The sequence below is a fragment of the Manis javanica genome, chromosome 14 (genome assembly GCF_040802235.1).
Source record: "Manis javanica isolate MJ-LG chromosome 14, MJ_LKY, whole genome shotgun sequence".
Lineage (NCBI taxonomy): Eukaryota > Metazoa > Chordata > Mammalia > Pholidota > Manidae > Manis > Manis javanica.
The window spans coordinates 88,318,701-88,344,390 of record NC_133169.1 but is presented as its reverse complement, the minus strand read 5'-3'; the positions used below and the strand labels follow the sequence as shown (position 1 = coordinate 88,344,390).

Sequence of the window (25,690 nt, the reverse complement as noted above, 5' to 3'; positions counted from 1 at the left end):
TCCGCTCCGCGCTGGCTCCGCCGCCGCCGCCGCCTCACACACTCCGGGAGCGGGAGCGCGGCGCGGACGGGGAGCCGCCGGGGCCGCTGCGCCCAGAGCCCGCAGGCGCCGGAGCCCGGACAGCAGCGCCAGCCCGAGCCGTGCGGAGCCGCAGCCCGGACCGGGGCCCGCGGCGGCGCATGGACGGTGGGGCCGGCGGCCGGCGCTGCCTCGAGACGGGTAAGGATCTGGCGGCGGCGGCGGCGGCGGTTCCCGGCCGGGAGCGGCCATGACCGACGGGAGGGGCGCTGCACGGAGTGAGCCACGGGGGCCCAGCAGGTGCTCAGAGCCCCGGGGCTGCGGTGGCGGCGGCTGGGAGCTCCGGGCGGGGGCCGCGGCCGGGACACCCCGGCCTCCAAGGTCCGCGGAGAGAAGCCGAGCAAGGAGAGGGGGTGCTGACCGGACCTCTGGGCGTCCCGCACCCCTGTGCGCTCGGAGCGGCGGGGACGGAGAGACTCTAGGAGCGCGCCGGATGGAGATGGTTTGGGAAAAGCGGGCAGCTTTTGGGGAGGGGGCTCCCCGAGGACGATGCAAGCAAGGACCCTTACCCACAACGCACACACACTTGTTGGGCGACCAGCTTGGATCGCTCAGGCGCTTCCAGCTTCCCGCGGGCACCCGGAGGGCTAGACCACGGACATATGTACACACATATCCGTACATACGTGCATTCAGACATACGGGCTCCCGCACACCAGCGCCCACTGGGGCACCGTCACTAGCTCAGAATCCGCTTCAGCGTGTGCACGCTCAACATCACAGACACACTATCCGTGACCATACATAGCAACAGAACACAATTGTGTGTTATATTCGGTGACAGGAACACACAAACACAATCCCTTTCTTTCAAGTATGAGTGTCATGGCCACAGCCAGATGAACACTCAAAGCAGCCTGACACACACATATTCCTTTAAGGAACACACCTTAACATAAATTATGCTACCTACTCTTGACCAGAGAACATGGGTACACAACACAGGTCAGCATTGCAACCCTCGACTGCACCCACATAAACACACAATCCGGTGTCTCAGCACACGCCTTCACTGCACACACCCTAACACAGCAAGTGGCACCTACAGCAGCGCCTCACGGTCACAAACAGAATCCACTGCTTCACACATCAACACTGGGTGTCACACACCTTACACCAACAGTGTCAGATTACATCTTGCAGCGTATACACACACACACAGACATACTCTGTCCCTCTCCCTCCGAGGCCAGATTCCATCAGGGGAAGCCTCTGGGCCGCCCGGCGGACCCCTAGCGCCCCTTCATTTTAATCATGACATTGTTATTGTAAATACCGGCAAAGCCGGATCTCTAGGGGCCGCCCGGACCGGCTTCCTTGCTGGCGCCACCCCCACCCCCACTCTGGGGCCTGGCAGGCCGGGTATTCCCGGAACGAGCTGGACCTGGCAGGCCGCGCCATCCCGCCTCCCCTGAGCTCCGGGGACCTAGGTCCCTTTGCAGAAGGCGCAAGCCTTGGGCGGTGTTTGCGACCTTCTTCAGACCATTTAGCTGCGTTCTCCAAGCCACCTGGGTCCCCGGCACACCTGGGTCTCGCACACCTGTGTCCCTCTCACACCTGGGCGCCCCTCCGCTGTATCCCAAGTCCTTTGCGAGGGCAAGGCCCTGGGGCCAGAAGGGATGTCGCGACACAACGCAGGCGTAAAATTGGGAGGCGATATGGACTTGCACCCCAACCCCCCAGCTACCCACGGTAGCCCAGACTTCTGGCCTCAGTTTCCCCAGCAGTGGTCGGCGACCATTACCTCTAGCAGAAAATAGTCTGGGTAGCATTGAGGTCTCTGAGGATTGAGCGAGGGCCAAAGATCCCTTTTCCGCCCGTGGTGAGAGGGTCGGTTTTCTGGGATCGTACCCGCCCGGCCTGCCTCTCAGCTTTGTGATTCCGGCGTCTGCTCCCTCCCCGCCCCCTCCCGGCGCCCGCTGCTGGGTCCCGCCGACGCCGGCGTGTGGGCGACCCGAGGCAGAGGCCGGCGATGTGGAGGAGGGATTCCCGCGGCGGCCCCTAGGGCGGGGGGTGGGGGGCTAGGGGCCGGCTGGCCGGGGCGTTCTCACTGCGCCGCGCCCCCTCTCCTCCTAACCCGGAGCTCCGCCATGCCCAGTGTCGCCGGGATGTAGGTGGCCTCCCCGCCAGCGTGCCCCCACCCCTTGAGCCCCGAGGATGGTGGAGGAACAGCCGTTGTCCCCCAACCCCCACCGCATACACACACTTTCGCGGCCCCCGGGAGGAGACGTTCCGCGTGCTGGGCGTGTGCGGGGAGCACCCGCTGACCACCGCGGGGCAGACGGGGCTGCCCTGGCCAGCAGAGGCCAGGGTGTCGTGGGGGAAGACGCAGGGAGCCTTCCGTCACCTACTCTAGGCCCATCCTAGTAGCTGCCAGGAAAGAGGGGGCCCGGAAAGTATTTGCGACAGCCCAGAGGTCTGGGGCGTGCGTGTGTGTGTGTGTGTGTGTGTGTGTGTGTGCGTGTGCGTGTGTTTGGGGGTGTTACCCTCTTGACCTGGGCCTAGGAGAATTGAAATCTGTAATTACAACTAGACTAAGTCACAGGCTGGAATCCGGCGAGGGATGACAAGGGCCTCCAGAGAAGCCCAGGGCAGGGTGGTATGGGAGCGGGTTTGGTTTCCATTCTGGAAGCGGTTAGTTTCTCCACTTTCCTCCTAGCTCATCCCCAATTCCAAAAGGGATTTCAGCTGAAAAGGGGGGTCTTGCTGGTCAGGCACCCTCTGGCAGAGGGGCCGCTGCTGTGGTACTTCATCAGAGTGGCTGGGCTAGAGACAGTGAGCTAACTGCTGGGAACAGTTGGGTGGAAGGGCGGGGAGAGGGCCTGCCAGGGTGTGGGTGAGGGTGTGAGTGGGAATCACAGCCCCGGGAGAGGAGATGGAGGAGGCCCTTCTCATACTGGGTAGGGCTGCCCCTACCAGAAGCAAGGATGTTGATGCTGCACAGAGAAATCCTTTGAACCATGTATTGAGCACCTACTATCTGCCATGGCCCCTGGTGGGTGGTGAGGATGCAGTACAGTAGTAGATAGACACCATCCTTGCCGGCCTTGGTCTTCCCAGTGGGCAGGAGATTGGTCGGTTTGTTATTGAATCATTGAGCACCTACTGTGTGCCCCATGCTGGAAATAAAATGCTCTATTCGGAGACTGAAAGATATATACATCTGTCCTTTACAGTGTAATAAACAATGCATCAGATCTCATTTAATCTTCCCAAATAATTTCAAGAGGCAGGATTTATTTCTATTTCACAATATGGGAATAGGTTTAAAAAGGTGAAGTCACTTGGCCAAGGTCACACAGCTAGGCAGCGGTGGAGCAAGGATTTGAACTCCTGTAATCTGACTTAAGAATGCAGGTGCCTGGAAGCCCTGCATAGGCTAATAGAGGGTTGTGAAGGCAGGAAGAGGAGAGGAGGGCTGTGCACTTGCTCGCAGTGGGAGGCCTCTGAACAGGCCTCTGAACAGCTCCACCCCACACAGCCTTGCTTGCTTACCCTCCTCTCCCAGACTTTCGCTTTGTCCCTTGGTGTTGTGTACACATGGTGGTGGTAGCTGTTGTGTAACCATGTAGGGGTGAGGGGAGGTGGGTCAGAGCTGACCTGGCCACTGGGACACTGATGGCGGCCTCTGTGTTTCCTCTCTGGCCAGAGCATTCAGCAGGAAGTAGATAGACTCTGGTCCCTGAGACGGGCTGGAAATGAAGGTTCCCAGTGAACCTCACCGCTGTTCTCTGTCCCCAGATGTTGACACAGATGGCGTTTTCCTTGGCCTTCCGTGGACTCTGCCCCCTCACACCTCACTGTGCTCCTCAGACCTGAGAAGAATGAGTCACTGTCCCTGCTAAGGCTATGCCTCTTACGGTCCTGGGTGCCCAAGTCACTGGGTGGAGGTGGGGACAACCTGGCCAGAAAGGCAGCCAGTCCCTGGGGAAGGGCAGATAAGGTGCTAATCTCTTCAAAGTCTGCGGTGCATCTGGGACTAATGACTTCCAATAACCAACCACCAGTACAAAGTTCAGGGATGGTGGGGGCAGGTGAGGAGGAGCTGCCTTCCAGCCCATCCTGGCTGCTCCAAATCTCCCTGCATCCGGGGCCTGGGCCTGGGCTTGGGCCTCTGCCTGGGGCATCAGCGGACCCGGAGGCCTGAGGTCACTCAGTCCTTTAACCCCAGACCCTCTCTTTATCACTCCTTGCCAGGCAGGTTTGGCAACCCAGGGATGGTGTTTGTGTGTGTCTTGTGGGGGGTGGGGGAGTTACATAGCAAACATATTCTAGCCTTGGTGATTTCTGTTGAGAGCCCCTCTCCGCATCCAGCCCCTCCCCCAGACTCGGGGATGTGCAAGAGGCATTCTTTTTTTCTCAAGTCCTGACATTTGCACTTACTACTTCTGTGACCTAAGACAGTTAATTATTCTTTTTGAGCCTCAATATTTTCATCTGTACAATGAGGAGCAGTGTAATGATAAAGAGTACCCACTTCAGCAGGTTGGAAGGACCAGAAGGGATGGTGTCTGTGAATGTACTCGATCTGAGGGAGTGTCAGCTGGGGTAGTGGTGACAGGGATGATGGTGGCTAAAGTAATGGCAATAGGATGTTCACGACTTTCTTAACTGGAGGACCTGTAGCTCCAAGACGTCTTTCCCGGATGGTCCAGGGTCACTGGATCCTGCTGCCCGGGGTTTTTCCAGGTCCCTCATCCAGAATCAAAATTCCTAAGGGTGGGGCCTGATAATACTCATTTTAAAGAGCCGCTCCAGGTGCTTCCAGGGCCTAAACCCTTCTCAACTCTTGCCCAGACTCTGGGTAACCCTCCCCCAAACCCATTTCCCCCCAAATTGCTCCTGCCTCTCAGGAACTCCCACCCCCATACCTTGGCTATTCTTCTGTGGTTCTCTTCCCATCTCAGAAGCTGGGCACCACAGTCCTTTCCTGACTGCTCTGCTGTCTGGAAGTAAGCCATCTCCTAAGGGTGATAGGGTGAGAGAAGGAAAGAGAATTTGTGTGTATGAAGGGGGGTGGTGTCCAAAAGCATGTGCTTTGTGCTGCCGGAGAGGCCGGGGGGATTAGAGTTACCCGGCTGTGGCCCTGAGATGGGGATGGAAACCAGGAGGTGTGGGCTTAATCTGTAACTCGTGGAGTAGCTACAAATCAAAGTCCCTCTGACTTTGCCAGACCCTGGGCCTCTATATTTGTAGCCAAACTTCATGAGCATTTGTTTTTCTTGGAAAAATCTGTATCATAGTTTCATAAAACTCATAAAAGGGGCTGTGACCCAAAAAGGTTAAGAATTCCTGATGTGGAGGGAGGGAGTAGACGCAAGCAGTCACTGCCTTCTGTCCTGTTTGTCCGGTTTTGGGTAATTCCCATGTAACCCCCACCTTGTTAAGATTTTGCATGGAACTGGTGCGCGTTTTGGGAGCATGTTGTGATCCCATGTTGTGTGTTTTCGGAGCAGGGAGCAGAATAAAGTGCCCAGAAGGGAACGAGGTTCTTTGGAGACAGTCCTCTAGGGGTGTGTTTGGGTTGGGGCTTAATGATAAAATGAACCCAGTGCCAGGTCCTGCAGGCAGAGGGGAAGTAGCTGGAGGGTGGGTCCAAATGGAGCATCAGATAAATTCCTCCTTCCTTTAAAGAGATTACAATTGCAACTGGGAACACCCACTAATCTGATAATGTCCTCACACACTTTGAGCATATTGTTGCTGAGGAGTGACTGTGCTTTGGTGAGGCTATGTGGAGGAAGTGAAGTATTCGACTTGTGTAAGGAATCTGCATTCAGTGAGCATTTGCTGAGAGTCTGCTGTGGACCTAAATGGAGAAGGATTAAATCTGACCCTAGTAATTTCTCAGTGAAGTTGGGCAAAACAAACAAACGTTCCAGGATAGGCTAAGCCTGGGAACTGAAATCATCTGTTATTTGGGATCTCTTACTAAGTGCCTACTGTGTGCTGGGTCCAGGGGCGGGTACTGATGACATAGGAATACATGGAGCAGAGGCTCTCCTGCTCTCTGCTCAGTCTTGGAGGAAAGATAACAATTCATAAAGTATTTCCGGGACAGCTACATAACTATAATTGTAAGTGCTTTGAGGCAGCATTTGTTGAGTACCCACTGTGTGCTAGGCATGTCAAAACTCCCTAGGAAATAGGTAGTATTATCTCCACTTTACAGATAAGGAAACGGAGGCTCTAAATCATTTGCTCCAGGTCATGCAGCCAGGAGGAAGTGGACAGCTAGGGTTTGCTTCAGACTAATGTCACAGGCCTTGCCTCTCACCCTGCTGCCTTACATGTGCCGAATGGGTACAACCAAATCAAACAGTCATTGAGTTAGAACCATTGTCAGGTCCAGAATGGCAGACTGCATCTGCTTTGTTCGCTGCTGTGTCCCAGTGCCCAGGACAGAGCCTGGCACATTGTAAGTACCCAATAAACGTATGTTGAGTGCATGAATGAGACTACAGTGTGCCCAGCAATGTGAAGGTGCATAGCAAGGTGCTGTGAGATGACTGTAGGGAACTCTGTACCTTCCTTCAGGATATTTAGCATTTGCCTACAGAGGCAGAGAACACAGGAATAGGTGCACAATGCTGGAGCTGAGCAACATTAGTGGGCGGTGTCCCAGGCAGTACAGTGATTCATTGCCACGGGATTGGGATAGACAATAAGTGGCTGTGAGCTGGAGGAAGAAGAGGTCACTGTGGACTGGAGAGGCCTGGGAAGGTCTCCTGGGGGACAAGAGCCTGCCTTCAGTGGGGTGGGTGTGGTCTGTGAGAGGGCCTGGGGGAGGATTTCCAGGTGTGGGCAGGTGTGCCAGGTGCAAGAGGGGAGGTGGAGAAGGAGATTGGGCCTGCGCCCTCTGCTGAAAACGTGGGCTAAAGACCTTGGATCTGAGTGGAGTGGCTGGCCATATTTTATTGGAGAGAGGGAGTCAGGACTGCAACCGGAGTTGACAGGTCTGTCTGGGGTCTGCAAATGCGCAGGTTCAAAGTCTGGAGAGATGGGCAGAAAAAATGAGTTACTGTGGTGATGGGGTGCAGCTTGTGGTTGGCTAGATCATGCAGAGCTCTATTTGGGATGATTTGGGGTGGGCAGGGAAAGGTGTGAATGAGATGGGACCATACCATTAAGGGGAAAGGGACCAGATGTGCAAAGGGGGCCAGATGTTTGTGGGGCTATGGGTAAAATAGGAGCCAGATATTCACTGAGAGACTGAGCAGGGAAGGGGGTTGGGGGAGTGGTCAGGGAAAGGCTGGTGGCGTCACTGGCAGCTCTGTCCCAGTTAGACCTGCTGGGCTCCCCGTGGCTACAGACAGGCCAGGGCAGCTCCCAGTGCAATTCCAGGGCTAGTCAGCCCCGGCCACAGTCCTGACCCCAATCTTGACCTCTCCTCTCTTCTTCCTCACACCTGCTGGTGTCTCCTCTCCCCCGAGGAAGCAGGAGAGGGAGCCGGGAGGAGTCCTGGGGACTGTGTACATGCCCACATGCACGCGTGCTCAGGGGCATGTTGGGGAGGGCTGATACCTACTCCTCAACCTTAATTGTTCTCAAGCCTTGACTGGTGCTCAGTTCGAGTTGGCCCTTCATGGGGCAGGGGGGAGGGCATTAGGCATTGTGGGATTTGAGATGTTATACCTCCTACACATACACAGACTTGGCATCTCAGAAGGGAGAGAGATGAGACATTGTCCCCTCTTCCTCCAGCCAACCTGAGTGGCCCTCGGTACAGACAGGACTGGTGTCTGGAGAGTGTAAGGGGTACCTGTGTCTGCTCCCCACCATGTATGTGGGGGGTGCTCCAGGCCTCACCCTTCCACTTGCAGTCTCTCCCTATCTCAGTATCAGGGTAATTACCTTGGGTGACTAAGGCAGGATGCTGGTGAGAAGGAGGTGTTCGGCAAAGCGCAGAGAAGAGAGCAGGGAGGGAAGGAGGGAGTGTCAGGTGGGTCGGGGCGTTTCGTGGGCGGGAGCTGCTCTAGACTTGTTCCGGGCCCTTTACGGGCTCCTCCAGCTCGGGCAGACACCACGCTACACCCAGCTGAGGGCAGGCCTCTGGGTTCTGGGTTCTGCAGTCAGGGCTCTGGGTGGGGCTGAGCTCTCCTCATGGGACAGCAGTTTGTAGGGTGAGGAGATTGCGTGAGGGGCTCAGTCCCGGCAGCCCTCAAGGCTAGATTCCTCTTCCCAGCTGACCACCTGTTTTGCCTCTTGCCCTTGCAGCCCTTCTGATTCTGGAGCCTGTCAGGATGGGGCCCCTGAGGCCCAGCCCAGGCCCCGGGGGGCCACGGTTCCTGCCACCCCCCAGACTGCTGGCACTGCTGCTCCTGCTCGCTGCCTCCCCAGGCCTCGCCACTCAGGTGGTGTACAAGGTGCCAGAGGAACAGCCGCCCAACACCCTCATTGGGAGCCTTGCAGCCGACTACGGTTTTCCAGATGTGGGTCACCTGTACAAACTAGAGGTGGGCGCCCCATACCTACGAGTGGACGGCAAGACGGGTGACATCTTCACCACTGAGACCTCTATTGACCGTGAGGGGCTCCGTGAATGCCAGAACCAGCTGCCTGGTAAGCCCTGCATCCTGGAGTTTGAGGTGTCTATCACAGACCTGGTGCAGAATGGCAGTCCTAGGCTGCTAGAGGGCCAGATAGAGGTCCAGGACATCAATGACAACACGCCCAACTTTGCCTTGCCAGTCATCACCCTGCCCATCCCCGAGAACACCAACATCGGCTCCCTCTTCCCCATCCCAGTGGCTTCGGACCGTGATGCCGGCCCCAACGGTGTGGCATCCTATGAGCTACAGGCTGGGCCCGAGGCCCAGGAGCTGTTTGGGCTGCAGGTGGCAGAGGACCAGGAAGGCAAGCAGCCACAGCTTATCGTGATGGGAAACCTGGACCGGGAACGCTGGGACTCCTATGACCTCACCATCAAGGTGCAGGATGGTGGCAGCCCCCCACGTGCCAGCAGCGCCCTGCTGCGCGTCACCGTGCTTGACACCAATGACAACGCCCCCAAGTTCGAGCGGCCCTCTTATGAAGCTGAGCTGTCTGAGAATAGCCCCATCGGCCACTCAGTGATCCAGGTGAGAGGCCCCTCCATCTACCCATCAGGGTGACCCACCTTTAGAAATGGGAGCCCACCTGCCCTGGTGAGAGGTCCCTTCCAGAGGGGGAAAACCACCAGGACACTGTGGTGAGACCCTTTCACCAGCCCCAGCGCCGTGAGACCTGCCCCACCCGGGCAGGTAATACTGTTTTTCTCTATCAAACTACTTAGGTGAGAGCAACATAGAATATGACAGCAATCTCCCATTCCCGAGGCAGATTCATTTGGAGAAGCCTCCGAGAAGTGAAGCCCCCTCCCAAGTCTAAAGCTACCCTCCTCCCCAGCCAAGAGAGCCAATCTGGGACAAGAGAGCCACCTTTTGTCCAAGTAGAATGCCTCCAAGATGAGAATATCTTCCCAAACCGGGGGTGCTTAGCCAGATGGGGGTTTTTCCTAAGGCTGGACGACAGGGCCTTACCTTGGCCCTTCTTGCCTGTCAGGCGAGATCTCGCTAGCCAGGTGAGTCCTCTGAGCTCTGGAGAACAGCACGCAGGTGTCTATGCACCTGCCTTCTCCCCTAGATACAGGGCACCCATGGGTGTGGGGTGCTTGGCATGGTGGGGGTCGGCTGCCTCTGCTGAAGTTCTCAGCACCCCTCTCCGTGGGAACTGCCTCAGGGATGGGGCACTTGGTGGGACCGGGGCTTGGGAGGGAGCAGAGAAAGCGTCCCTGCAGACAGGTGGGCGTATCTGCTGCCGTCATCTCAGCCCTGGCCTCCTGCCAGCCCTGCTCCTTTCTCCTTTGCCCTAGGCTGAAGCTGTCTGTCTTTGATGTGAGGGAACTGAGAAGGGCTCAGCCTGCCCTGTACACCGTTACCATTCTGGGAAGCGCTTCATCCTATGTCCTCAAACTGAAGCAGGGCATTAGGAAGAGTTTCAGCCTTGTTTTTAGAGGCTGGTGGACTGGAACCTGCAGAAGAGGGGCTGAGAAAGATCAGACAGACAGACAGACAGGGATGGCCAATAATAGTAGCCTAGATGCCAGGCACTGTTCTAAACACATTATGTCTATTTAATCGCCACAGTACAAAGTAAGCATTATCCCCATTTTACAGATGGGAAACAGCCCACAGAGATTAGGAAAACCTGCTTGGTATCACCCAGCTGATGTGTTCAGATCCCACCTTGGCCACATCCCTCAGTTTGGCTTCAGAGGTTGTGTGTGTAACAGCGACACCCTCTCCCATTGGGATGAAGCAGGAGAATGGGGCAGGGACGAGGCCAGAGGTGGACAGAGCAGAAAAGAGAAGATGGAAGAGAGGCAGTGGGAAAGAGGCAGAAAAAGAAAGAAAGAATGAGCAAGGATGGGAGGGGAAACAGACAGAAGTCAAGAGTCATAGACAGAGACAAAGAGGTAGGCAAGAGAGAGGTAAGAAGGTAGGTGACCAGTCTAGAGATGGGGAGACAGTGGGACTCATAATGAAAACGTCAGTGACAGATAAAGAGATTGAGGTTGGGGAGGTGAGGAGAAACTGTTAGAGTCTGGTTCTCCCAGGGGCCAGCAGAGACCGGGGTGGCCGGGAGCCCTGCCTAGGTGCCTGCACTGTCAAAAGAGTCCTGTGGGAAGGAGAGGAGACTAATAGTGGCCTGGCAGTCCAGTAGGTGCGGTTCCCAGATGAGTTAGCACTGTTTTCAGAGATGGACAGATAGGATGGATAGATGGATGGATGGATGGATGGATGGATGGATGGACAGATGGGCAAAAAGAGGGATATGTGATATTTAGGGAGCACTTGCCATGTGCCAGGCATCTGTTCCCCAGATTCTCTGCCAAGTTCTGCCTGTCCCATCCCCCTCCCTCACCCCATCCCTCCTGCCATCGTATTCTGTCTGGCTGTGACATAACTCCAGCCTTCATGTTTCTCCCTGACAGTGGTATCTCATGGCCATTCCACCTGATTCCTGTGGCCCCATTACCACCCATGTGTGTATAAAGTTGGGCCCAGTGTGCGTCGGCATTGGCGTGGGTGGGCGTGCCCACTGCAAAGAGACAGACAGTTCATTGTTTGAGGCTGGGAGCCCAGCCCGCAGCCAGCAGGCTCTGCGGCCTGCACCAACCCCTCCCTCCTGGCCGCAGTGCTGGATTCCTCAAGTTGGTGTCTAGCCAGCACCAGCCGGGAGGGGAAGAAGCTGCTGAAACAGGTTTCCCTGGTTTGACCGAACAGTGGCCTCCCGGGCTCCCTCTGACCCACATCTCTCACTGGCTGCTTTCAAAAGAAGTCTCCTTACCTGTGACCTCTAGGTGGGCATGTGGGTCTCTGTGTGCAAACACATATACCTTCTCACACAGTCACATGTAGTCACAGTCTCACAACATGTGTATGTGTGTGCATACATGTTATATACATGTGGCATGCATATACACCATCTCTAATACACCTGTCCAGCTCTTCAGAAGGGTTGGAGGCCGGTTCAGTTGGATGCGAGGGCTACCCTACTTGCTGTTAGATCTGCATCCCCATATTTGGGCAGATGAGTACAGGAATGATAAGTAGCATTTAATTCAGGCTTGTCCCATCTTGGAAGGTTGCTTATGGCACTGTTGAGGATTTGCAGGCCGCATCTGCACTGTTCAGGGAAGTGGGTCAGTAAGATCTGCCATAGTGTCAGGGCTGGGAAGGGCAGTACACCTGCCCTTTTGGACAGGGTACTGTGTTCAACTAGGTGCATCTGCCCTGCTCATTGGACAGGCAGCACAGGTGTCCCTTAACTTGCTCTCCCCAGACTAACCCATCCCTGTTTTCCTTGTTGTTTGCCCCGGCCCTGCAGGTGAAGGCCAACGACTCGGACCAAGGTGCCAATGCAGAGATTGACTACACGTTCCACCAGGCGCCCGAAGTTGTGAGGCGCCTTCTGCGGCTGGACAGGAACACTGGACTTATCACTGTGCAGGGCCCCGTGGACCGTGAGGACCTAAGTACCCTGCGTTTCTCAGTGCTTGCCAAGGACCGAGGCACCAACCCCAAGAGTGCCCGAGCCCAGGTGGTGGTGACTGTGAAGGACATGAATGACAACGCCCCCACCATTGAGATCCGGGGCATAGGGCTGGTGACCCATCAAGACGGAATGGCTAACATCTCAGAGGATGTGGCAGAGGAGACAGCTGTGGCCCTCGTGCAGGTATCTGACCGAGATGAGGGAGAGAATGCAGCTGTCACTTGTGTGGTGGCAGGTGATGTGCCCTTCCAGCTACGCCAGGCCAGTGAGACGGGAAGTGACAGCAAGAAGAAGTACTTCCTGCAGACCACCACCCCACTTGACTACGAGAAGGTCAAAGACTATACCATAGAGATAGTTGCCGTGGACTCTGGCAACCCTCCACTCTCTAGCACCAACTCCCTCAAGGTGCAGGTGGTGGACGTCAATGACAACGCACCTGTGTTCACCCAGAGCGTCACTGAGGTCGCCTTCCCAGAAAACAACAAGCCGGGCGAGGTGGTGGCTGAGGTCACTGCCAGCGATGCTGACTCGGGTTCCAACGCTGAGCTGGTTTACTCTCTGGAGCCTGAGCCAGCTGCCCAGGGCCTCTTCACCATCTCGCCTGACACTGGAGAGATCCGGGTGAAGACTTCCCTTGATCGAGAACAGCGGGACAGCTATGAGCTGAAGGTGGTGGCAGCCGACCGGGGCAGCCCCAGCCTCCAGGGTACAGCCACCGTCCTCGCCAATGTGCTGGACTGCAATGACAATGACCCCAAGTTCATGCTGAGTGGCTACAACTTCTCAGTGATGGAGAACATGCCCGCACTGAGCCCAGTGGGCATGGTGACTGTCATTGATGGGGACGAGGGGGAGAATGCCCGGGTGCGGCTCACGGTGGAGCAGGACAATGGGGACTTCGTCATCCAGAATGGCACCGGCACCATCCTCTCCAGCTTGAGCTTTGATCGGGAGCAGCAAAGCACCTACACCTTCCAGCTTAAGGCGGTGGATGGCGGTGTCCCCCCTCGCTCAGCCTACGTTGGCGTCACTATCAACGTGCTGGATGAGAATGACAATGCGCCTTTTATCACTGCCCCTTCCAACACCTCCCACCGGCTGCTGACCCCCCAGACACGTCTTGGTGAGATAGTCAGTCAGGTGACAGCTGAGGACATTGACTCCGGCATCAATGCTGAGCTGACCTACAGCATCACTGGTGGCAACCCTTATGGACTTTTCCAGATTGGATCGCATTCAGGCGCCATCACCCTGGAGAAGGAGATTGAGCGGCGCCACCACGGGCTGCACCGCCTAGTGGTGAAGGTCAGTGACCGCGGCAAGCCCCCACGCTATGGCACAGCATTGGTCCACCTCTATATCAATGAGACCCTGGCCAACCGCACGCTGCTGGAGACCCTGCTGGGCCACAGCCTGGACACGCCGCTGGACATTGACATCGCCGGGGACCCAGAGTACGAGCGCTCCAAGCAGCGGGGCAACATCCTCTTCGGCGTAGTGGCAGGTGTGGTGGCAGTGGCCTTGCTCATCGCCCTGGCAGTACTCGTGCGCTACTGCAGGCAGCGGGAGGCCAAGAGTGGCTACCAGGCTGGCAAGAAGGAGACCAAGGACCTGTACGCCCCCAAGCCCAGCAGCAAAACCTCCAAGGGAAACAAAAGCAGGGGCAAGAAGAGCAAGTGCCCGAAGCCTGTGAAGCCCGTGGGGGACGAGGATGACGCCGGCCTGCAGAAGTCTCTCAAGTTCAACCTGATGAGTGACGCCCCTGGGGACAGCCCCCGCATCCACCTGCCCCTCAACTACCCTCCAGGCAGCCCGGACCTGGGCCGCCACTACCGCTCCAACTCCCCACTGCCGTCCATCCAGCTGCAGCCCCAGTCGCCCTCAGCCTCCAAGAAGCATCAGGCGGTGCAGGACCTGCCGCCTGCAAACACGTTCGTGGGGACCGGGGACACCACGTCCACAGGCTCTGAGCAGTACTCCGACTACAGCTACCGCACCAACCCCCCCAAATACCCCAGCAAGCAGGTAGGCCAGCCCTTCCGGCTCAGCACACCCCGGCCCCTGCCCCACCCCTACCGTGGGGCCATCTGGACTGAGGTGTGGGAGTGACGGAGGGTGTGTGAGCCTGCACACTCACCAGCCCATGTGAGGATAGACCAAGCCAGTGGTGGGAGGGGTGACCAAAGATCTGGGGGTGCTGAGGCCTTGGGAATGACGCTGCTGCCTCGCCCAGGCATGGAGGGGTGGGCTGAGTGAGAGCTGGGGGAGGGTATGCTCTGTGGTCTCCTCTTCTGCCCCCTCCCCACCGGGAGAGGCCTGTGACTCGCCACATCCCAGGACATTGGACCAGCTGCTGGGTCTTGCCAGGAGGTGGGGGGTGGGCAGGTGAGCAGAGGGTTCGGGGGCAGAAGTGGGGAGGGGAGCGGAGAAGAAGGCCTACTCCAAACCTGGGTCTTCAGTTGAGCCCAGCCATGGGTGCTTCTCTAGAGAAGAAAGAGGGAGACCTAGGGTCCTGGTGGAAATCTGGGTGGGGACTCCGTCAGGGAGGGACCTCCCATTTGTGCCTTCTATGTGTATTGTGTGTCACCTCTTCCCCACCCCAGGCTCCTGGGGCTGGGCCCCAGTTCCCCTTTTCCAGTCCTAAACACTTATCCCTGACAATAAAGTTCTCTATTTTTGGAGTTTTTGTTTCTTATTTTCCTGGAACTGAGAGAAGGAGTGAGAGAGACTGGAAACAGCCCTTTGTCCTCAGGTCCTTCCCCAGTGTCCCCATCCCTGCTTCCTAGCCCTGCCCCTCTCCGCCAACCCTACCTTAACTTACCATCTTCCCATCTGCCCCTTGGCCACAGCCATGAACATGTCCATGTCTGGGTACCATGCCCTTCTGAGCCCCCATTAAATGGAGGTGTCTGGAAATGTGTCCCCTCTTTGTGAGGCCTTCTCTCCAGGAATGACACCTTTCACTGAGAAAGGCAATGTACCTGAGGTTTGCCCTTTCTCTCCTGGCTGAGATGACCCTCCCAATCTGCCCACTTTGAGCTGCCCCTGGCAGAGCTCGGGACCGTACTCCTGATGGGGGCATGGCCTCCTGATTATACCAGCCACCTTCCCTCAGGGCAAGATCTTCCCAAGTCCCTTTCCCAGCCTCTTCATCCCGACACCACTCAACACCCAGCAATTAGCAGGCCCTGCCCTGGGTCCCCACACTATGGTCGCCAGCCTGGGCTGCTGGGAGGGAGGGCCCGGGGACGGAGGGCAGCCCCGAGTCCTTTGGATTGACCTGCTCTGCATCCCCATTCTGAGTGCGCTCCCTGCTGCCTGGGATTGAGGCATCCTAGGGCCCCTTCCCTTCCTTCAGCTCTTTGCTCTGGCCATCCTGGGCTGCTGGCTTCATTAACTCTCTCTCCCTCCGTCTCTCACTTCTTGCTCTCCTGGGTCCGCCCTCTTTCTGGCTGTGCCCGAGAGGGAGCAGGGCTAAAGTCTGGGTGAAGGGACTCAGGTCCTGGGGGAGTCTCTGAGGCCAGAGGAAACCTGTCTCCATGGCGACCGAAGAGGCTTGAGACACTCCCAGGAGGTCCGAGGCACCAGTGCTCAGCCGTGATTCCATCTATGAACTCCCCCATTGCCCTGGGGCTACCCCCAAAGTAAAAGCTCCTGGGGGCTTTGGAGGAGCCGAGCACTGGGAAGTGAAATCTAATTTCATCTGGACAAAATAAACACCTCTAGGGCTGCCTCCGGCAATCCCTGCGCACTCGCACTCGTTCCCTCCTGTTCGCATCCTGCACACTGCCTCTCTTCTGTTCCTCTAGCTTCCTCCTGTCTTTTGCGTCCCAGGGTCTGAGGGGTTGTCCCGTACTTGGGCTCCGACCCAAGGCATCCATGGAGCCACACTGAATACTTTCTCCCAACATTTGGACACAACCAAACCATAGCACCGTTGTCATCAACAAAACACATAGACTGAGTTCCTACTATGTGCTCAGCATGGTCCTAGGCCTGAGGAAGAACGGTCATATTTGTACAAGACATACAAGTGAAAAGATGAGACAACTGAGGATCTTTTAAGTGTCGAGAAGCACCATTCTGAAGCTTTTCCCGCCTTGCTCCATGACTACTCCCTCTTCCATATCTTTGAGTCCCTACTAGGCGCAGCATAACACGCTCAGCACTTGGTGTGCATGAGCTCATCCAATGCTCGTAACTCTGGGACGTAGGTCATTAGAATGCTCGTTTTGCAGAAGCGAAAACTAGTTGGTGGTGAAGTCAGAATTCAAACAGAGCTATCGAGAAATCTGATTCCCAAAGTCTGCCGTTACCCATTGTATAAAAGAGGGATTCCATGATTTAGTTTTGGTAGTAAGAGATATACAGTCACCTGAGCCATTAAAGGCTCTGGGAAGCCTGCAAGAAGAGGGGGGGGGTGCCTGTTAAACGTTGTGTAACTCTGGGTTTTCCGAATTTGACGCTAGTGCCCCCTGTGTTTCTTTGAGAAGCACCATTTGAGAAAACCTGTGCCTGACATGAGAGTGGGCTTCCAGAAGGAAAATGTCCAAGTTGGGCCAGCTGTTCCGTGATGGGCAGGAGTTGGGCAGGAGGTTCCCCGTGTGAGCCAGCTCCAGGGGAGTGGGCACGGCCAAGTGGGGAGCAGGGAGGGGGCAGAAAAGGGAATTTTCTGGCTGAGAGGTAGGACTGGAAGAAATGTAGGTTGTAGAGGACACAAACGCCTTGCCAAAAGTTCATCAAGAGAGAATGGGGGCACCTGAAAGCTCATGAGTTTTGTATGAACTGAGTTTGATGGACGTAAAAGGGAATAGAGGTGAAGGTACAGAATGGAAACTCCGAAGTTTGGATTAAGATGGTCGGTGATGGGGATGATGGGTGGATGGATTTGGCTGAACTTGGGAGAAAAGACCCATAAGACTCGAAGGATAATTGGATGTGGGGTTGCTGAGAGAGCTACAAGGATTCCTAGGTAGACATCATCCCTCTGAAACTGGGTGATGGGATAGTGATGAGATCATTGCCTACACAGAAGGTGATTAAAGACAAAGAAGAATTTGCTTTCAGACACACTGAATCTGAAAGGTGAATAGGGACAGCCAATTGGAAATATCCAAAAAGTGCCTGGAACTTCCTGATTTGCGTTTCAGAGACATTTTGGATCTAGGCTTTTTAAGATTTGGTATTCATAGAATTATAGTGGATGTTTAGTGTTAAGTCTGACCCAACCCTCCATTTTATGGGAAAAAAATCATATGAAACAGAGATCAAGTGTCCTGCCTAGCAGGCAGGACTGAAGCCTTGGATTACCGGGTGCAGTTGTGCAGGGACAAGGGCGGCTGGCTAATGTCTTGCAAGAAAACTGGAGTAAGAAGCCCCTGCCACAGACTGCCTGGTGCCTCCCGGACCCCTCCTGCGCACTCCGACACCAGGTGGATGACGCTCCTGTGCAGCCTCCCAGCCCCAAATGTCCAGGTCAATTTGGGGGACCTTGTCTATCATCACCCAGCCCCTTCAGTGTTTTGGATCATGACATAGATCTCGAGAAGGGTTGCCTATTCATAAAGATCCTTTTCCTGGCTCCCCAACCCTAGTTGCCTTGAATGAGATGGAGATTGTGCAGGGTATCAGTTTGCAGACCTGGGGTCCCCTCCTCTGGCCATCGTGATAAGCTGTTGAGGGATTCAGAGTAAAGACACAGCACCGACAAAGTCTTAGAGGATTGGAGGGACCCTAGACAGCTCCCACCCCCAGCCTCCAGGGGCCCTGGGTCCGCACCCTCCACAACTCCTAATTTCTGGTTGGCAGGAAAACCAGTGCAGTCAGTCCCGGGTGGATATTTGGGTGACTGGTAGGTTGCGCCAAGTGCCAGGCTGAGGTTGCCAGGTTCCTGTGATGATCATTAACCCGTGGCAGGCAGACAGGGCTGCTGGCTGGGAGCAACCTGTCCTGGTCCCACTCCCCGCACACCAGTCCCGGGTCTAGGCTTCTCAGTCCCGGGTCTAGGCTTCTCAGTCCCGGCTCCACCCGGGCTCCACAGGGCCTTCTAGAAGCTCCTTCCTATCTCCCAGAAGGGATCTCCATTTAAGGTCAGGCTTCCTGATGCCTGATGGATGCCATGCCCTCCTCCAATGCCCAGGTCCTCCTGGGCCCTGCCCTCTGCAGTTAATACTCAATTTCCTGATCTGAAGGACAACGGAGGTCCATTGTTCGCTTCCCCACCTAGAAGTGCCCTGGTCGGTTATCAGGCTCTTTCCTTCTTCCCCCCCACCTTTTCCCATTCCCAGGCCTCTCTGGGGGGCGGGGGGAACGAAGTGGGGATGGGGGCCAGAGCAGGAGGAACTGGGCAGGGATTCCTGAGGCTGCCTACAGCCTTGCAAACCAGGGCTGAGGAAACAGGATCAAAAAGGGCTCGGCACCTCATTTGGATGGAGGCAATGGGAAGTAACGGAGCAATGAGACAGGTGAGAAGCTGATGTTTGGGGGTGCTGTTTGGAAATTAGGGAACTGTTCTGGTGTAGGTGAGGGGTTTTGGAATTAGGAGTCTGTACTGCTTTTAAGGAGCTGTTCTAGAATTTGGAAGCTTGCTGGTGTTTCAAGGCTCTGCTAGATTTAGGGGAGTTGGCTGGTATTGTCTATTCTGGTGCTGGTTCCTCTGGGATTAAAGGGAAGGGGTTGTCCTGAGTGAGGCTTACCGTGGTGCCTGGGGGCTATAATATCATCGGGGCCTGCGCTGTTGGGACTTTCAGTGTGTGGTCTTGGCGGTATTGAGCTGTCCTAGAATTGAGGGGCAGTTGTCTTTTGGGGTCTATGCTTTCAGGGAGTGTGGGCAGCTAACATGCTGTGCTAGGAGCCTGGGCCGCCTCATGGTTGCTGCTGAGCCCTGGGGGCTGGGGCCTGATGTGGTGGTGGGCCCCATGGGGTCGGCTGGCTGGCCAGCACTGATGCACCCTTCTCCCTGCAGTTACCTCACCGCCGCGTCACCTTCTCCGCCACCAGCCAGGCCCAGGAGCTTCAGGACCCGTCCCAGCACAGTTACTATGACAGTGGGCTGGAGGAGTCTGAGACGCCCTCCAGCAAGTCATCCTCAGGGCCCCGACTCGGCCCCCTGGCCCTGCCTGAGGACCACTATGAGCGCACCACCCCTGACGGCAGCATAGGAGAGATGGAGCACCCCGAGAGCGGTGAGGAGCGCCAGCAGGGGCAGGGCCCCCTGGGGGTGAGAAGAAGCCTGAGAAGGGCCTCGAGACCTCAGGCACGGACTCCATTCACTGAGCTCGTGTGTGTGCAGCAGCGGTCACTGTGCCGAGTGCCTTCGGGAGCTTACTTGTTGAATCTTTGCAACGGCTCTCTGATATTAGAACTTTATTGTACCCACTTTACAGGGGAGGAAACTGAGGTTCAAAGAGGTTGAGGCACTTGCCCAAAGTCACACCTAGGAAGTGACAGAGCTGGGACGGATTCAAACCCAAGTCCCTCTGACTCCAAAGCCCTTCCGTTTGGCACTACGTTACACTGCCTCCCCGGCTACAGGGGCCCCGAGGACGGTGGCCCAGGGCTCAGAGAGTGGTGAGGGAAACGGAAGGGAGCCTAGAGGTGATGAGGGTTTCTTAATGGGGAAGAGAGGCCTTGCGAAAAGGAAGGGGACCCTGGGTGCTATGAAGAGCTCTGAGAAGGGTATGAGAAACCCCTGGGGAGGGGCAGGAGAGGGTTTGGCTGAGGAAAGGGGGGACATGTCTGGGGAGGGGGAAGGTTTGTCTGGGAGGGCTTTGGAGGCTGATGGCAGAAGGGAGTTTGGGCAGGAGCAGAGGTCACCTGGGAAGGGACAGTGGGCGTGCTGTCTGTCAGAATGCGTGTGCGTGGCGTGTGCATGTGCACGTGCGAGGCATCCGTGCTAGGCTGCCGAGGGGGAGCCTCAATAAACTGCCCCTGGGATGGAAAGACTCTCCAGCTTGGTGCTGTCCTTGGGTAGCACCCCCCTCGGTCCACCCCTCAGTCCCCCAGAAAGATGAAAGATCCTGTTCCCCATCCCTCAGGCACAGGGCCTTGTCTAACCTCCCAGGCCCCAGGTCTCAGAGTGCCCTCCGCCCCCACCCTGCCCCTCCATGCTCTGTCTCATGCCCATCTCGTCCTTTTTGTGCCCGCGCAGAGCCGGCTGGCCGGAGCAGGCCCTGAGGCGGAGTGCCAGGTATGTGGGAGCTGCTCTGGGGTCTGGGGTCTGTGGGACTCTGCCCAGCACGCAGCCCCGCCCACCCAGTGCCCGTGCTCTGCTCCAGGCCATGTCGGGTTGCCCACCTCTCCCCTGAGCTGAAGAGCCCTGGTGCTTTGAGGGTTAACAACAGAGCTGCCCCTCCTCACCTTGCCCTGGAAGGAGGCCAAGTCAGGGTGGGTGGTGCCAGGGGAGCCCCAGCCCTGGGCAGTGTTGCTCAGTAGTCCCTAGGGGGAGGGTCACTGCCTGGTACTGTCCCTGAGCGAGGGCGGGACAGGGGCAACTGTAACAGGAAGTGCTCAGGGCCCAGCTGTTCCCATGGAGACTCCTGCTGCCCAGCAACCACACTGGCTACTGATGTCAGGAGGCCAGCTCCTGTTCCCGTGGGTGTTCTGGGCAGGGAGCCGGGGCCAGGCCAGGGGCGGTGGTTGGTGCAGGGGGCTGGAGTGAGGTGGGGAGGGGCCGCAAGAGCGTGCTTGCGGGCGTGCAAGTGTGTGCTTCCATGTAAACTACCCCCACAGGAGCTGGTCCCTGGCTTCATAGCAGGGCCTCCCCGTGCTGGGGTGGGGTGGAGGTCCAGGACAGCTAGAAGCACGGTGAGGTGCAAAGGGGTTCAGAAGGGAGGCGTGTGCCCGCCTTCACCTGAGGATAGAGACGCCCAGTGTAGTGATGTGTCTGTGCCTATCTAAGAGTAGCTGTGCACATTTTGGAGGGGAGAGAGACAGAGAGAGAGATTTTGCCCTTCCTTGAGGCTGGGGGTTTCCTTACGCCTATCTGAGGTAGATTCTCGTGTTTGGGCCCGTCCGAGGTGGATGACGGAGCGTGTAGATGAGTGTGTGTGTGCACACCTGTCTGAGGGCAGGTTTGGTGGGTGTGTGAGAGGAGAGCTGCAGGGTGGGCGAGGGTGGAAGGAATGTGTCTATTTAAGGAAGACAGAGAGAGAGAGAGAGAGAGAGAGAGAGAGAGAGAGAGCAGGCAGTGGATGGCAGGAGGGTATGTGTCTGTTTGAGGGGTGTGTGCCTGCGAGCTCGGGAGGCAGGAAGGGCGGTGCTCCTGTTCTGAGGCAGGGTGTAGGCACCCGTGGGGTGCCATGGAGCAGAGCTTTGCAAAACTGCCCTGCCTGACCGCAAAACTCCCGCTCTCTCCTGCAGACCTGCGCCCCTTGCCAGACGTCGCCATGACGGGCACATGTACCCAGGAGTGCAGTGAGTTTGGCCACTCTGACACGTGCTGGATGCCTGGCCAGTCATCTCCCAGCCGCCGGACCAAGAGCAGCGCCCTCAAACTCTCCACCTTCGTGCCTTACCAGGACCGAGGAGGGCAGGAGCCTGTGGGCGCCGGCAGCCCCAGCCCCCCGGAAGACCGGAACACCAAAACGGCCCCCGTGCGCCTCCTGCCCTCCTACAGTGCCTTCTCCCACAGTAGCCATGATTCCTGCAAGGACTCGGCCACCTTGGAGGAAATCCCCCTTACCCAGACCTCGGACTTCCCGCCCGCAGCCACACCGGCATCTGCCCAGACGGCTAAGCGTGAGATCTACCTGTGATCCCCCTCTGGCCAGCGGCTACCCCCTTCCCTGCAGCCAGCGGCCAGATCCCAGATGGGGCCATTCCAGGGCCTCCACTCCTGACCCCTCCAGTGTGGACTTCCCAGCCAGGGTCCCCAGTGTGGGGGGAGTGCTGGCCTCGTGACCCCACTGGCCCTCCCCCATGCAAGGTCCAGGTTCCCTTCCCCCCTTTCATCCCCCAGTCCTCCAGAGCCCCTTCCTGCCCTTGTTGGGCTTCCTCCAGCTGATGCCCAAGAGGGCTCCTCTACAAGGACTAGGCTCCCTTCTTTCCACTCCAGGGAGCACCCCCTCACTCTGGGCAGATGGGGGAGGCAAGGGTGGGCAACACACTTTTGACTCATTGTTTCCCGCAGGGGCCAGCCAGGGCACGTACAGGATGCCCCCATCCCAGCCCTGAAGCAGGGCTGAACTGGGGAGCCTCTTTCCCTGGGGACTCCCAGAGGAAACTCTTGTCCACTGGGGGCTCCCTGAAGGGCTTTTGTTACCAAAGGTGGGGTGTGGATGGGGTGGGAGTGGGGCGGAGGCCTTGTCTTCCCTTACTGCTCCTGGGCTGGCCCCCCTGCCTGCCACATGCCCATGCCTGGTCCCACCTGGGCGCCCCCCTTCCCTGCTGGTCACGCAGTGTCTGTATATAAGGACCTTGGAATGATGTTCCCATTTCTGCCTGATTTGCAACTTTTCTTGTTGATGTTGTGTTGTCTTGGGGGACCCTTCTGGCAGGGGGGACCTGCCCTGTGCTCCCTCCTCCCTGCCGCAGTGCGCCCCACCCGAGGCCTCTATTGTTCCATGTTGTAAATACCCCGGGGGCCATAGTGGGATGGGGGTGGAGGCCAGGGAAACAACGGTGGGTGGGGGTGGGGATGGGGTAACATTCGCCTATCAGCAGAGCTGGGCTTTTATTTAATTTTTTTTAAGAATACAAATCTCTATTTTTTTGGAACTGTTGCGCTGTGCCCCCAGGGTGGGGGGGAATCCCCTCTCAGGCTGGCACCCCCACATGCAGAGGAGCGTCACAGAGGGCCCCTGAGGCTGTGGGGGGCAGCTGGACAGGGGTGGGATGACTGTGCCTCTGGCCTGGCTGGGTGAGTTGGGAGCAGGAAGGTTTGCTCAGGGGGTGGCTGGTTGCTGCCCCCAATTTGGGGGACCTGCCCCCTGCCCCCTCCCTGCCCCCCACCCCCAGCCCCCGCCATGACTGACCCGTCAGCCTGTAAAACCACCATTGCCTTGATCTCAGGGGGTGGGAAGGGCTGCCTCAGGGTGCCCTGGGCTCTAGGCCCCCTTCTTCCAGTTGGGCTTCCCTTCGCCAGGGTCAGGGGTCCCATGGGGAGGGGGGAGGGAGCCTGGAGGGCAGAGAAGCCCAGTCAGCCATGTGAGGTGGGATTCCTTCCTTCACCTCAGGGGGCCAGGGTGTGCAGGCATCCTGCACCAGTGCCCCCATCTCCCACTGTGGCCACCTCAAAGCCTCAGTCCCTCTTCCTTCTGGAAACCCCCCCAGCCTCGGCCCATACCTCTCCAGCTCCCCGGGGACCCAGGCTGGGGGGCTGGAGACTCAGGGTATGGCCCTGGCTTGACTTAGTTTGAGATTGGGGGGCGGCCCAAGGATGGGAGGGGTGTGGGTACAGGCTGCTGGGTCGTCTGGTGCCTTTGGGAGCTGTGCTGCCGGGGTCTTATCTCCTGTGACCCCAGACACCCCACCTCCGCCCCGGAAAAACCAGGGGGCTGAAGAATCACCCTAGTCTCTGCTCCTTGCCCCTAACTTGGCTTGGGACAACAGTGCTGGCAAGAAGAGCATTGTTAGGCTGGTGGCCCCAGCGCACCCAGCCCTTCTATGGAGGGCAGAGGGTAGAGTGGGCTGGGGTTGCAGGTAGCGTACCAGGTCTAGGGGTTGGCCAAAGGCTCCTTTCCCTGGGGGAGGCCCAGGAGGTGGGCTGGGGCTTGTTAAAGAGACAACCCCTTCCCCCTGCACAAATGGGGCAGGTGCAATAGTGGTGGAGTTGGTAACATGAGGTGCCCAGCTGGTGGGGCAGTGGCCTCGAGGGCTGTCCTGGTTCCTGGAGGTCAGGGTTCTGGCAAGAAGATTGTATGAGGCCCATTTCTTGGTGGAGAGGGTGGTCCAAACAAAAGGCATTCCTGGGGTCAGTAGACTGCCCCCGGAAGCCCCTGGTGGCCTGGGCACCATGCTTTGGTCGTGGGGACCCCCGAGCACTGAGTGGGTGGGCAGAGGAGCATTTTGCACATTGGAGAAGCCAGAAGGAAGGGGGTGGCCCAGATGGCTGGGAGGGCTGAGAAGCACAGAGGAGGAGCTCTTCCCGCAGGCAAAGGCAGAGCCCCTAGCCCCCTGGTTGGGGTTGGGGCTGAGGCTGTCATCACCTGGGCACTCAAGAGGTAAAACCAAAGGTGGGCAGGGGATGGTTGACAGTGCTGGGGACCACCCATTGGTCCTAGTCTGTGACGCCTTTCCCCAATGCCTTGTGTCGTGTACAGTTTTATGTACAAATAGGCGACATTTGGCCAGAGGAGAACCCCCCCTCAAACCCAGCCTGACCCAGTCAGTGTCTTCCTAGAGGGGTCCTAGTTGGTCCCCACCCCCCTACTTCAGAGCATGTCTCTTGGTAGGGAGAGGGTATGTGGGGACACATTTTTCTCTCCTAGGGTCCCTGAAGTGTGTCTCATACCCCTGAGGGAGGGTCTCTGGGGCATTCCCCACCTCTGGGGGCTCCCTAGGCCCTCTCTCTCCCTTTGGGAGCCTCTGGGGGAACATGTATTCCCTCTGGGGACCGTGGGAGCCTGTCTCCCCACTACCCAGGCTCTCCGAAGAGCCTGTTTTCCTCCCAGGGTTCCTGGGAGTACATAAGGCATGTCAGTCTCGGGCGTCTCTCTTCCCAGGGAAGGGGGCTATCGCTGAAGCATGTCTGGGAAGAGGTGCTTCTGGACCCTCCCGCACCTCTGGGGGTGTCTCTGACCTGCAGCACTTGGGGATGAGACTGGGCAGCTCTGAGCTGTCTTTTCTCCTAGGGGCTCTGGGATACCTCTTTTCTTCTGAGGGCCCGGCCTCCGGAGCCATTACTCCCCTGGTGGGGGCTGCCTCCTGGTGTTGGGAGGGCTTGCGTCGGCCATGAGAAAGTCTCTTTGGGGGCGTCTCCACGCGGGACTTCTCTGGGAGGGGGGACTGCGTCCCGCCCGTGGGGTTCCCCGGGGGCGGATGTGTCTGCCCGTGGGGCGGGGGAGACTGTGTCTCCTCGGGTTGTCTGAGTGGGGAGGGGGCCGCGTCTCTCTCGTGTGTTGGGGGGGTGGGCGTCGGGGAGGGGGATTTTGGGCTCGTCGGGTGCCCACGCTGGGGTCGTGTTTCTCTCGGTTCGTGCCCCTTCCCACCGCCTCGCTCCTCCCGGGAAGGGCCCCCGCTCAGCCCTCACTCCACCCCCATCCCTGGCGCTGCGAGCACAATCCCGTTGATTTGTAATGATTTCTGTCTCTTTCTGTCTTTCTCTTTCTCAGACCACCCCCACCGCTCACCCACCCCCGCCTCCCGCCCCCGCCGCGAGCATGCGCAGGCACCGCCCCTAGACCCACTCCGGTTCGGTTCGTTTCCGGTTTGTTTGCTGAGCTGTCAATGAAAGACCCGTGTAATTATTCCGAGCTTTACAATAAAAGTGTGAAAACCGGATCCCACCTTGCTTCTTCCGGGCCCTTGGCCTGCAACCCGCGAAGACAAGGGACTCAGTCTCGGCTAGAGGCGTTGGAGGGGCCAGCGCAAACGGTCGAGAGAAGAGGGACCGACACCCACAGTGGGTTTA

The 25,690-nt window shown here is 57.6% G+C and overlaps 1 protein-coding gene across 5 annotated transcripts; it reads left to right on the top strand.

Moving 5' to 3' along the window:
* On the top strand, positions 1 to 24,866 carry PCDH1 (protocadherin 1). 5 transcript variants are annotated; one of them, XM_037016164.2, is made up of 6 exons: positions 1 to 219; positions 8,296 to 9,158; positions 11,950 to 14,145; positions 19,085 to 19,304; positions 20,270 to 20,308; positions 21,481 to 21,618. In XM_037016164.2, the coding sequence occupies exons 1-5, from the start codon at positions 180 to 182 to the stop codon at positions 20,293 to 20,295; spliced, it is 3,345 nt and encodes a 1,114-aa protein (XP_036872059.1). In that variant the 5' UTR covers positions 1 to 179; the 3' UTR covers positions 20,296 to 20,308; positions 21,481 to 21,618. The 5 variants fall into 5 exon arrangements, with proteins under 5 accessions (XP_036872059.1, XP_036872057.1, XP_036872058.1 ...); XM_037016163.2 differs by lacking the exon at positions 20,270 to 20,308 and having other exon boundaries at positions 30 to 219; positions 8,296 to 8,640; positions 8,827 to 9,158; positions 21,481 to 24,866; XM_037016162.2 differs by lacking the exon at positions 20,270 to 20,308 and having other exon boundaries at positions 21,481 to 24,866.
* Positions 24,867 to 25,690: the final 824 nt, after the last annotated feature.

Bases quoted from the DNA above. Each gene is read 5' to 3' on its own strand.
- PCDH1 (XM_037016162.2), top strand. From the start codon at position 180: ATGGACGGTGGGGCCGGCGGCCGGCGCTGCCTCGAGACGG. The intron at 220-8,295 runs GTAAGGATCTGG...TTGCCCTTGCAG, and splicing joins CCGGCGCTGCCTCGAGACGG to CCCTTCTGATTCTGGAGCCT. The intron at 9,159-11,949 runs GTGAGAGGCCCC...CCGGCCCTGCAG, and splicing joins TCGGCCACTCAGTGATCCAG to GTGAAGGCCAACGACTCGGA.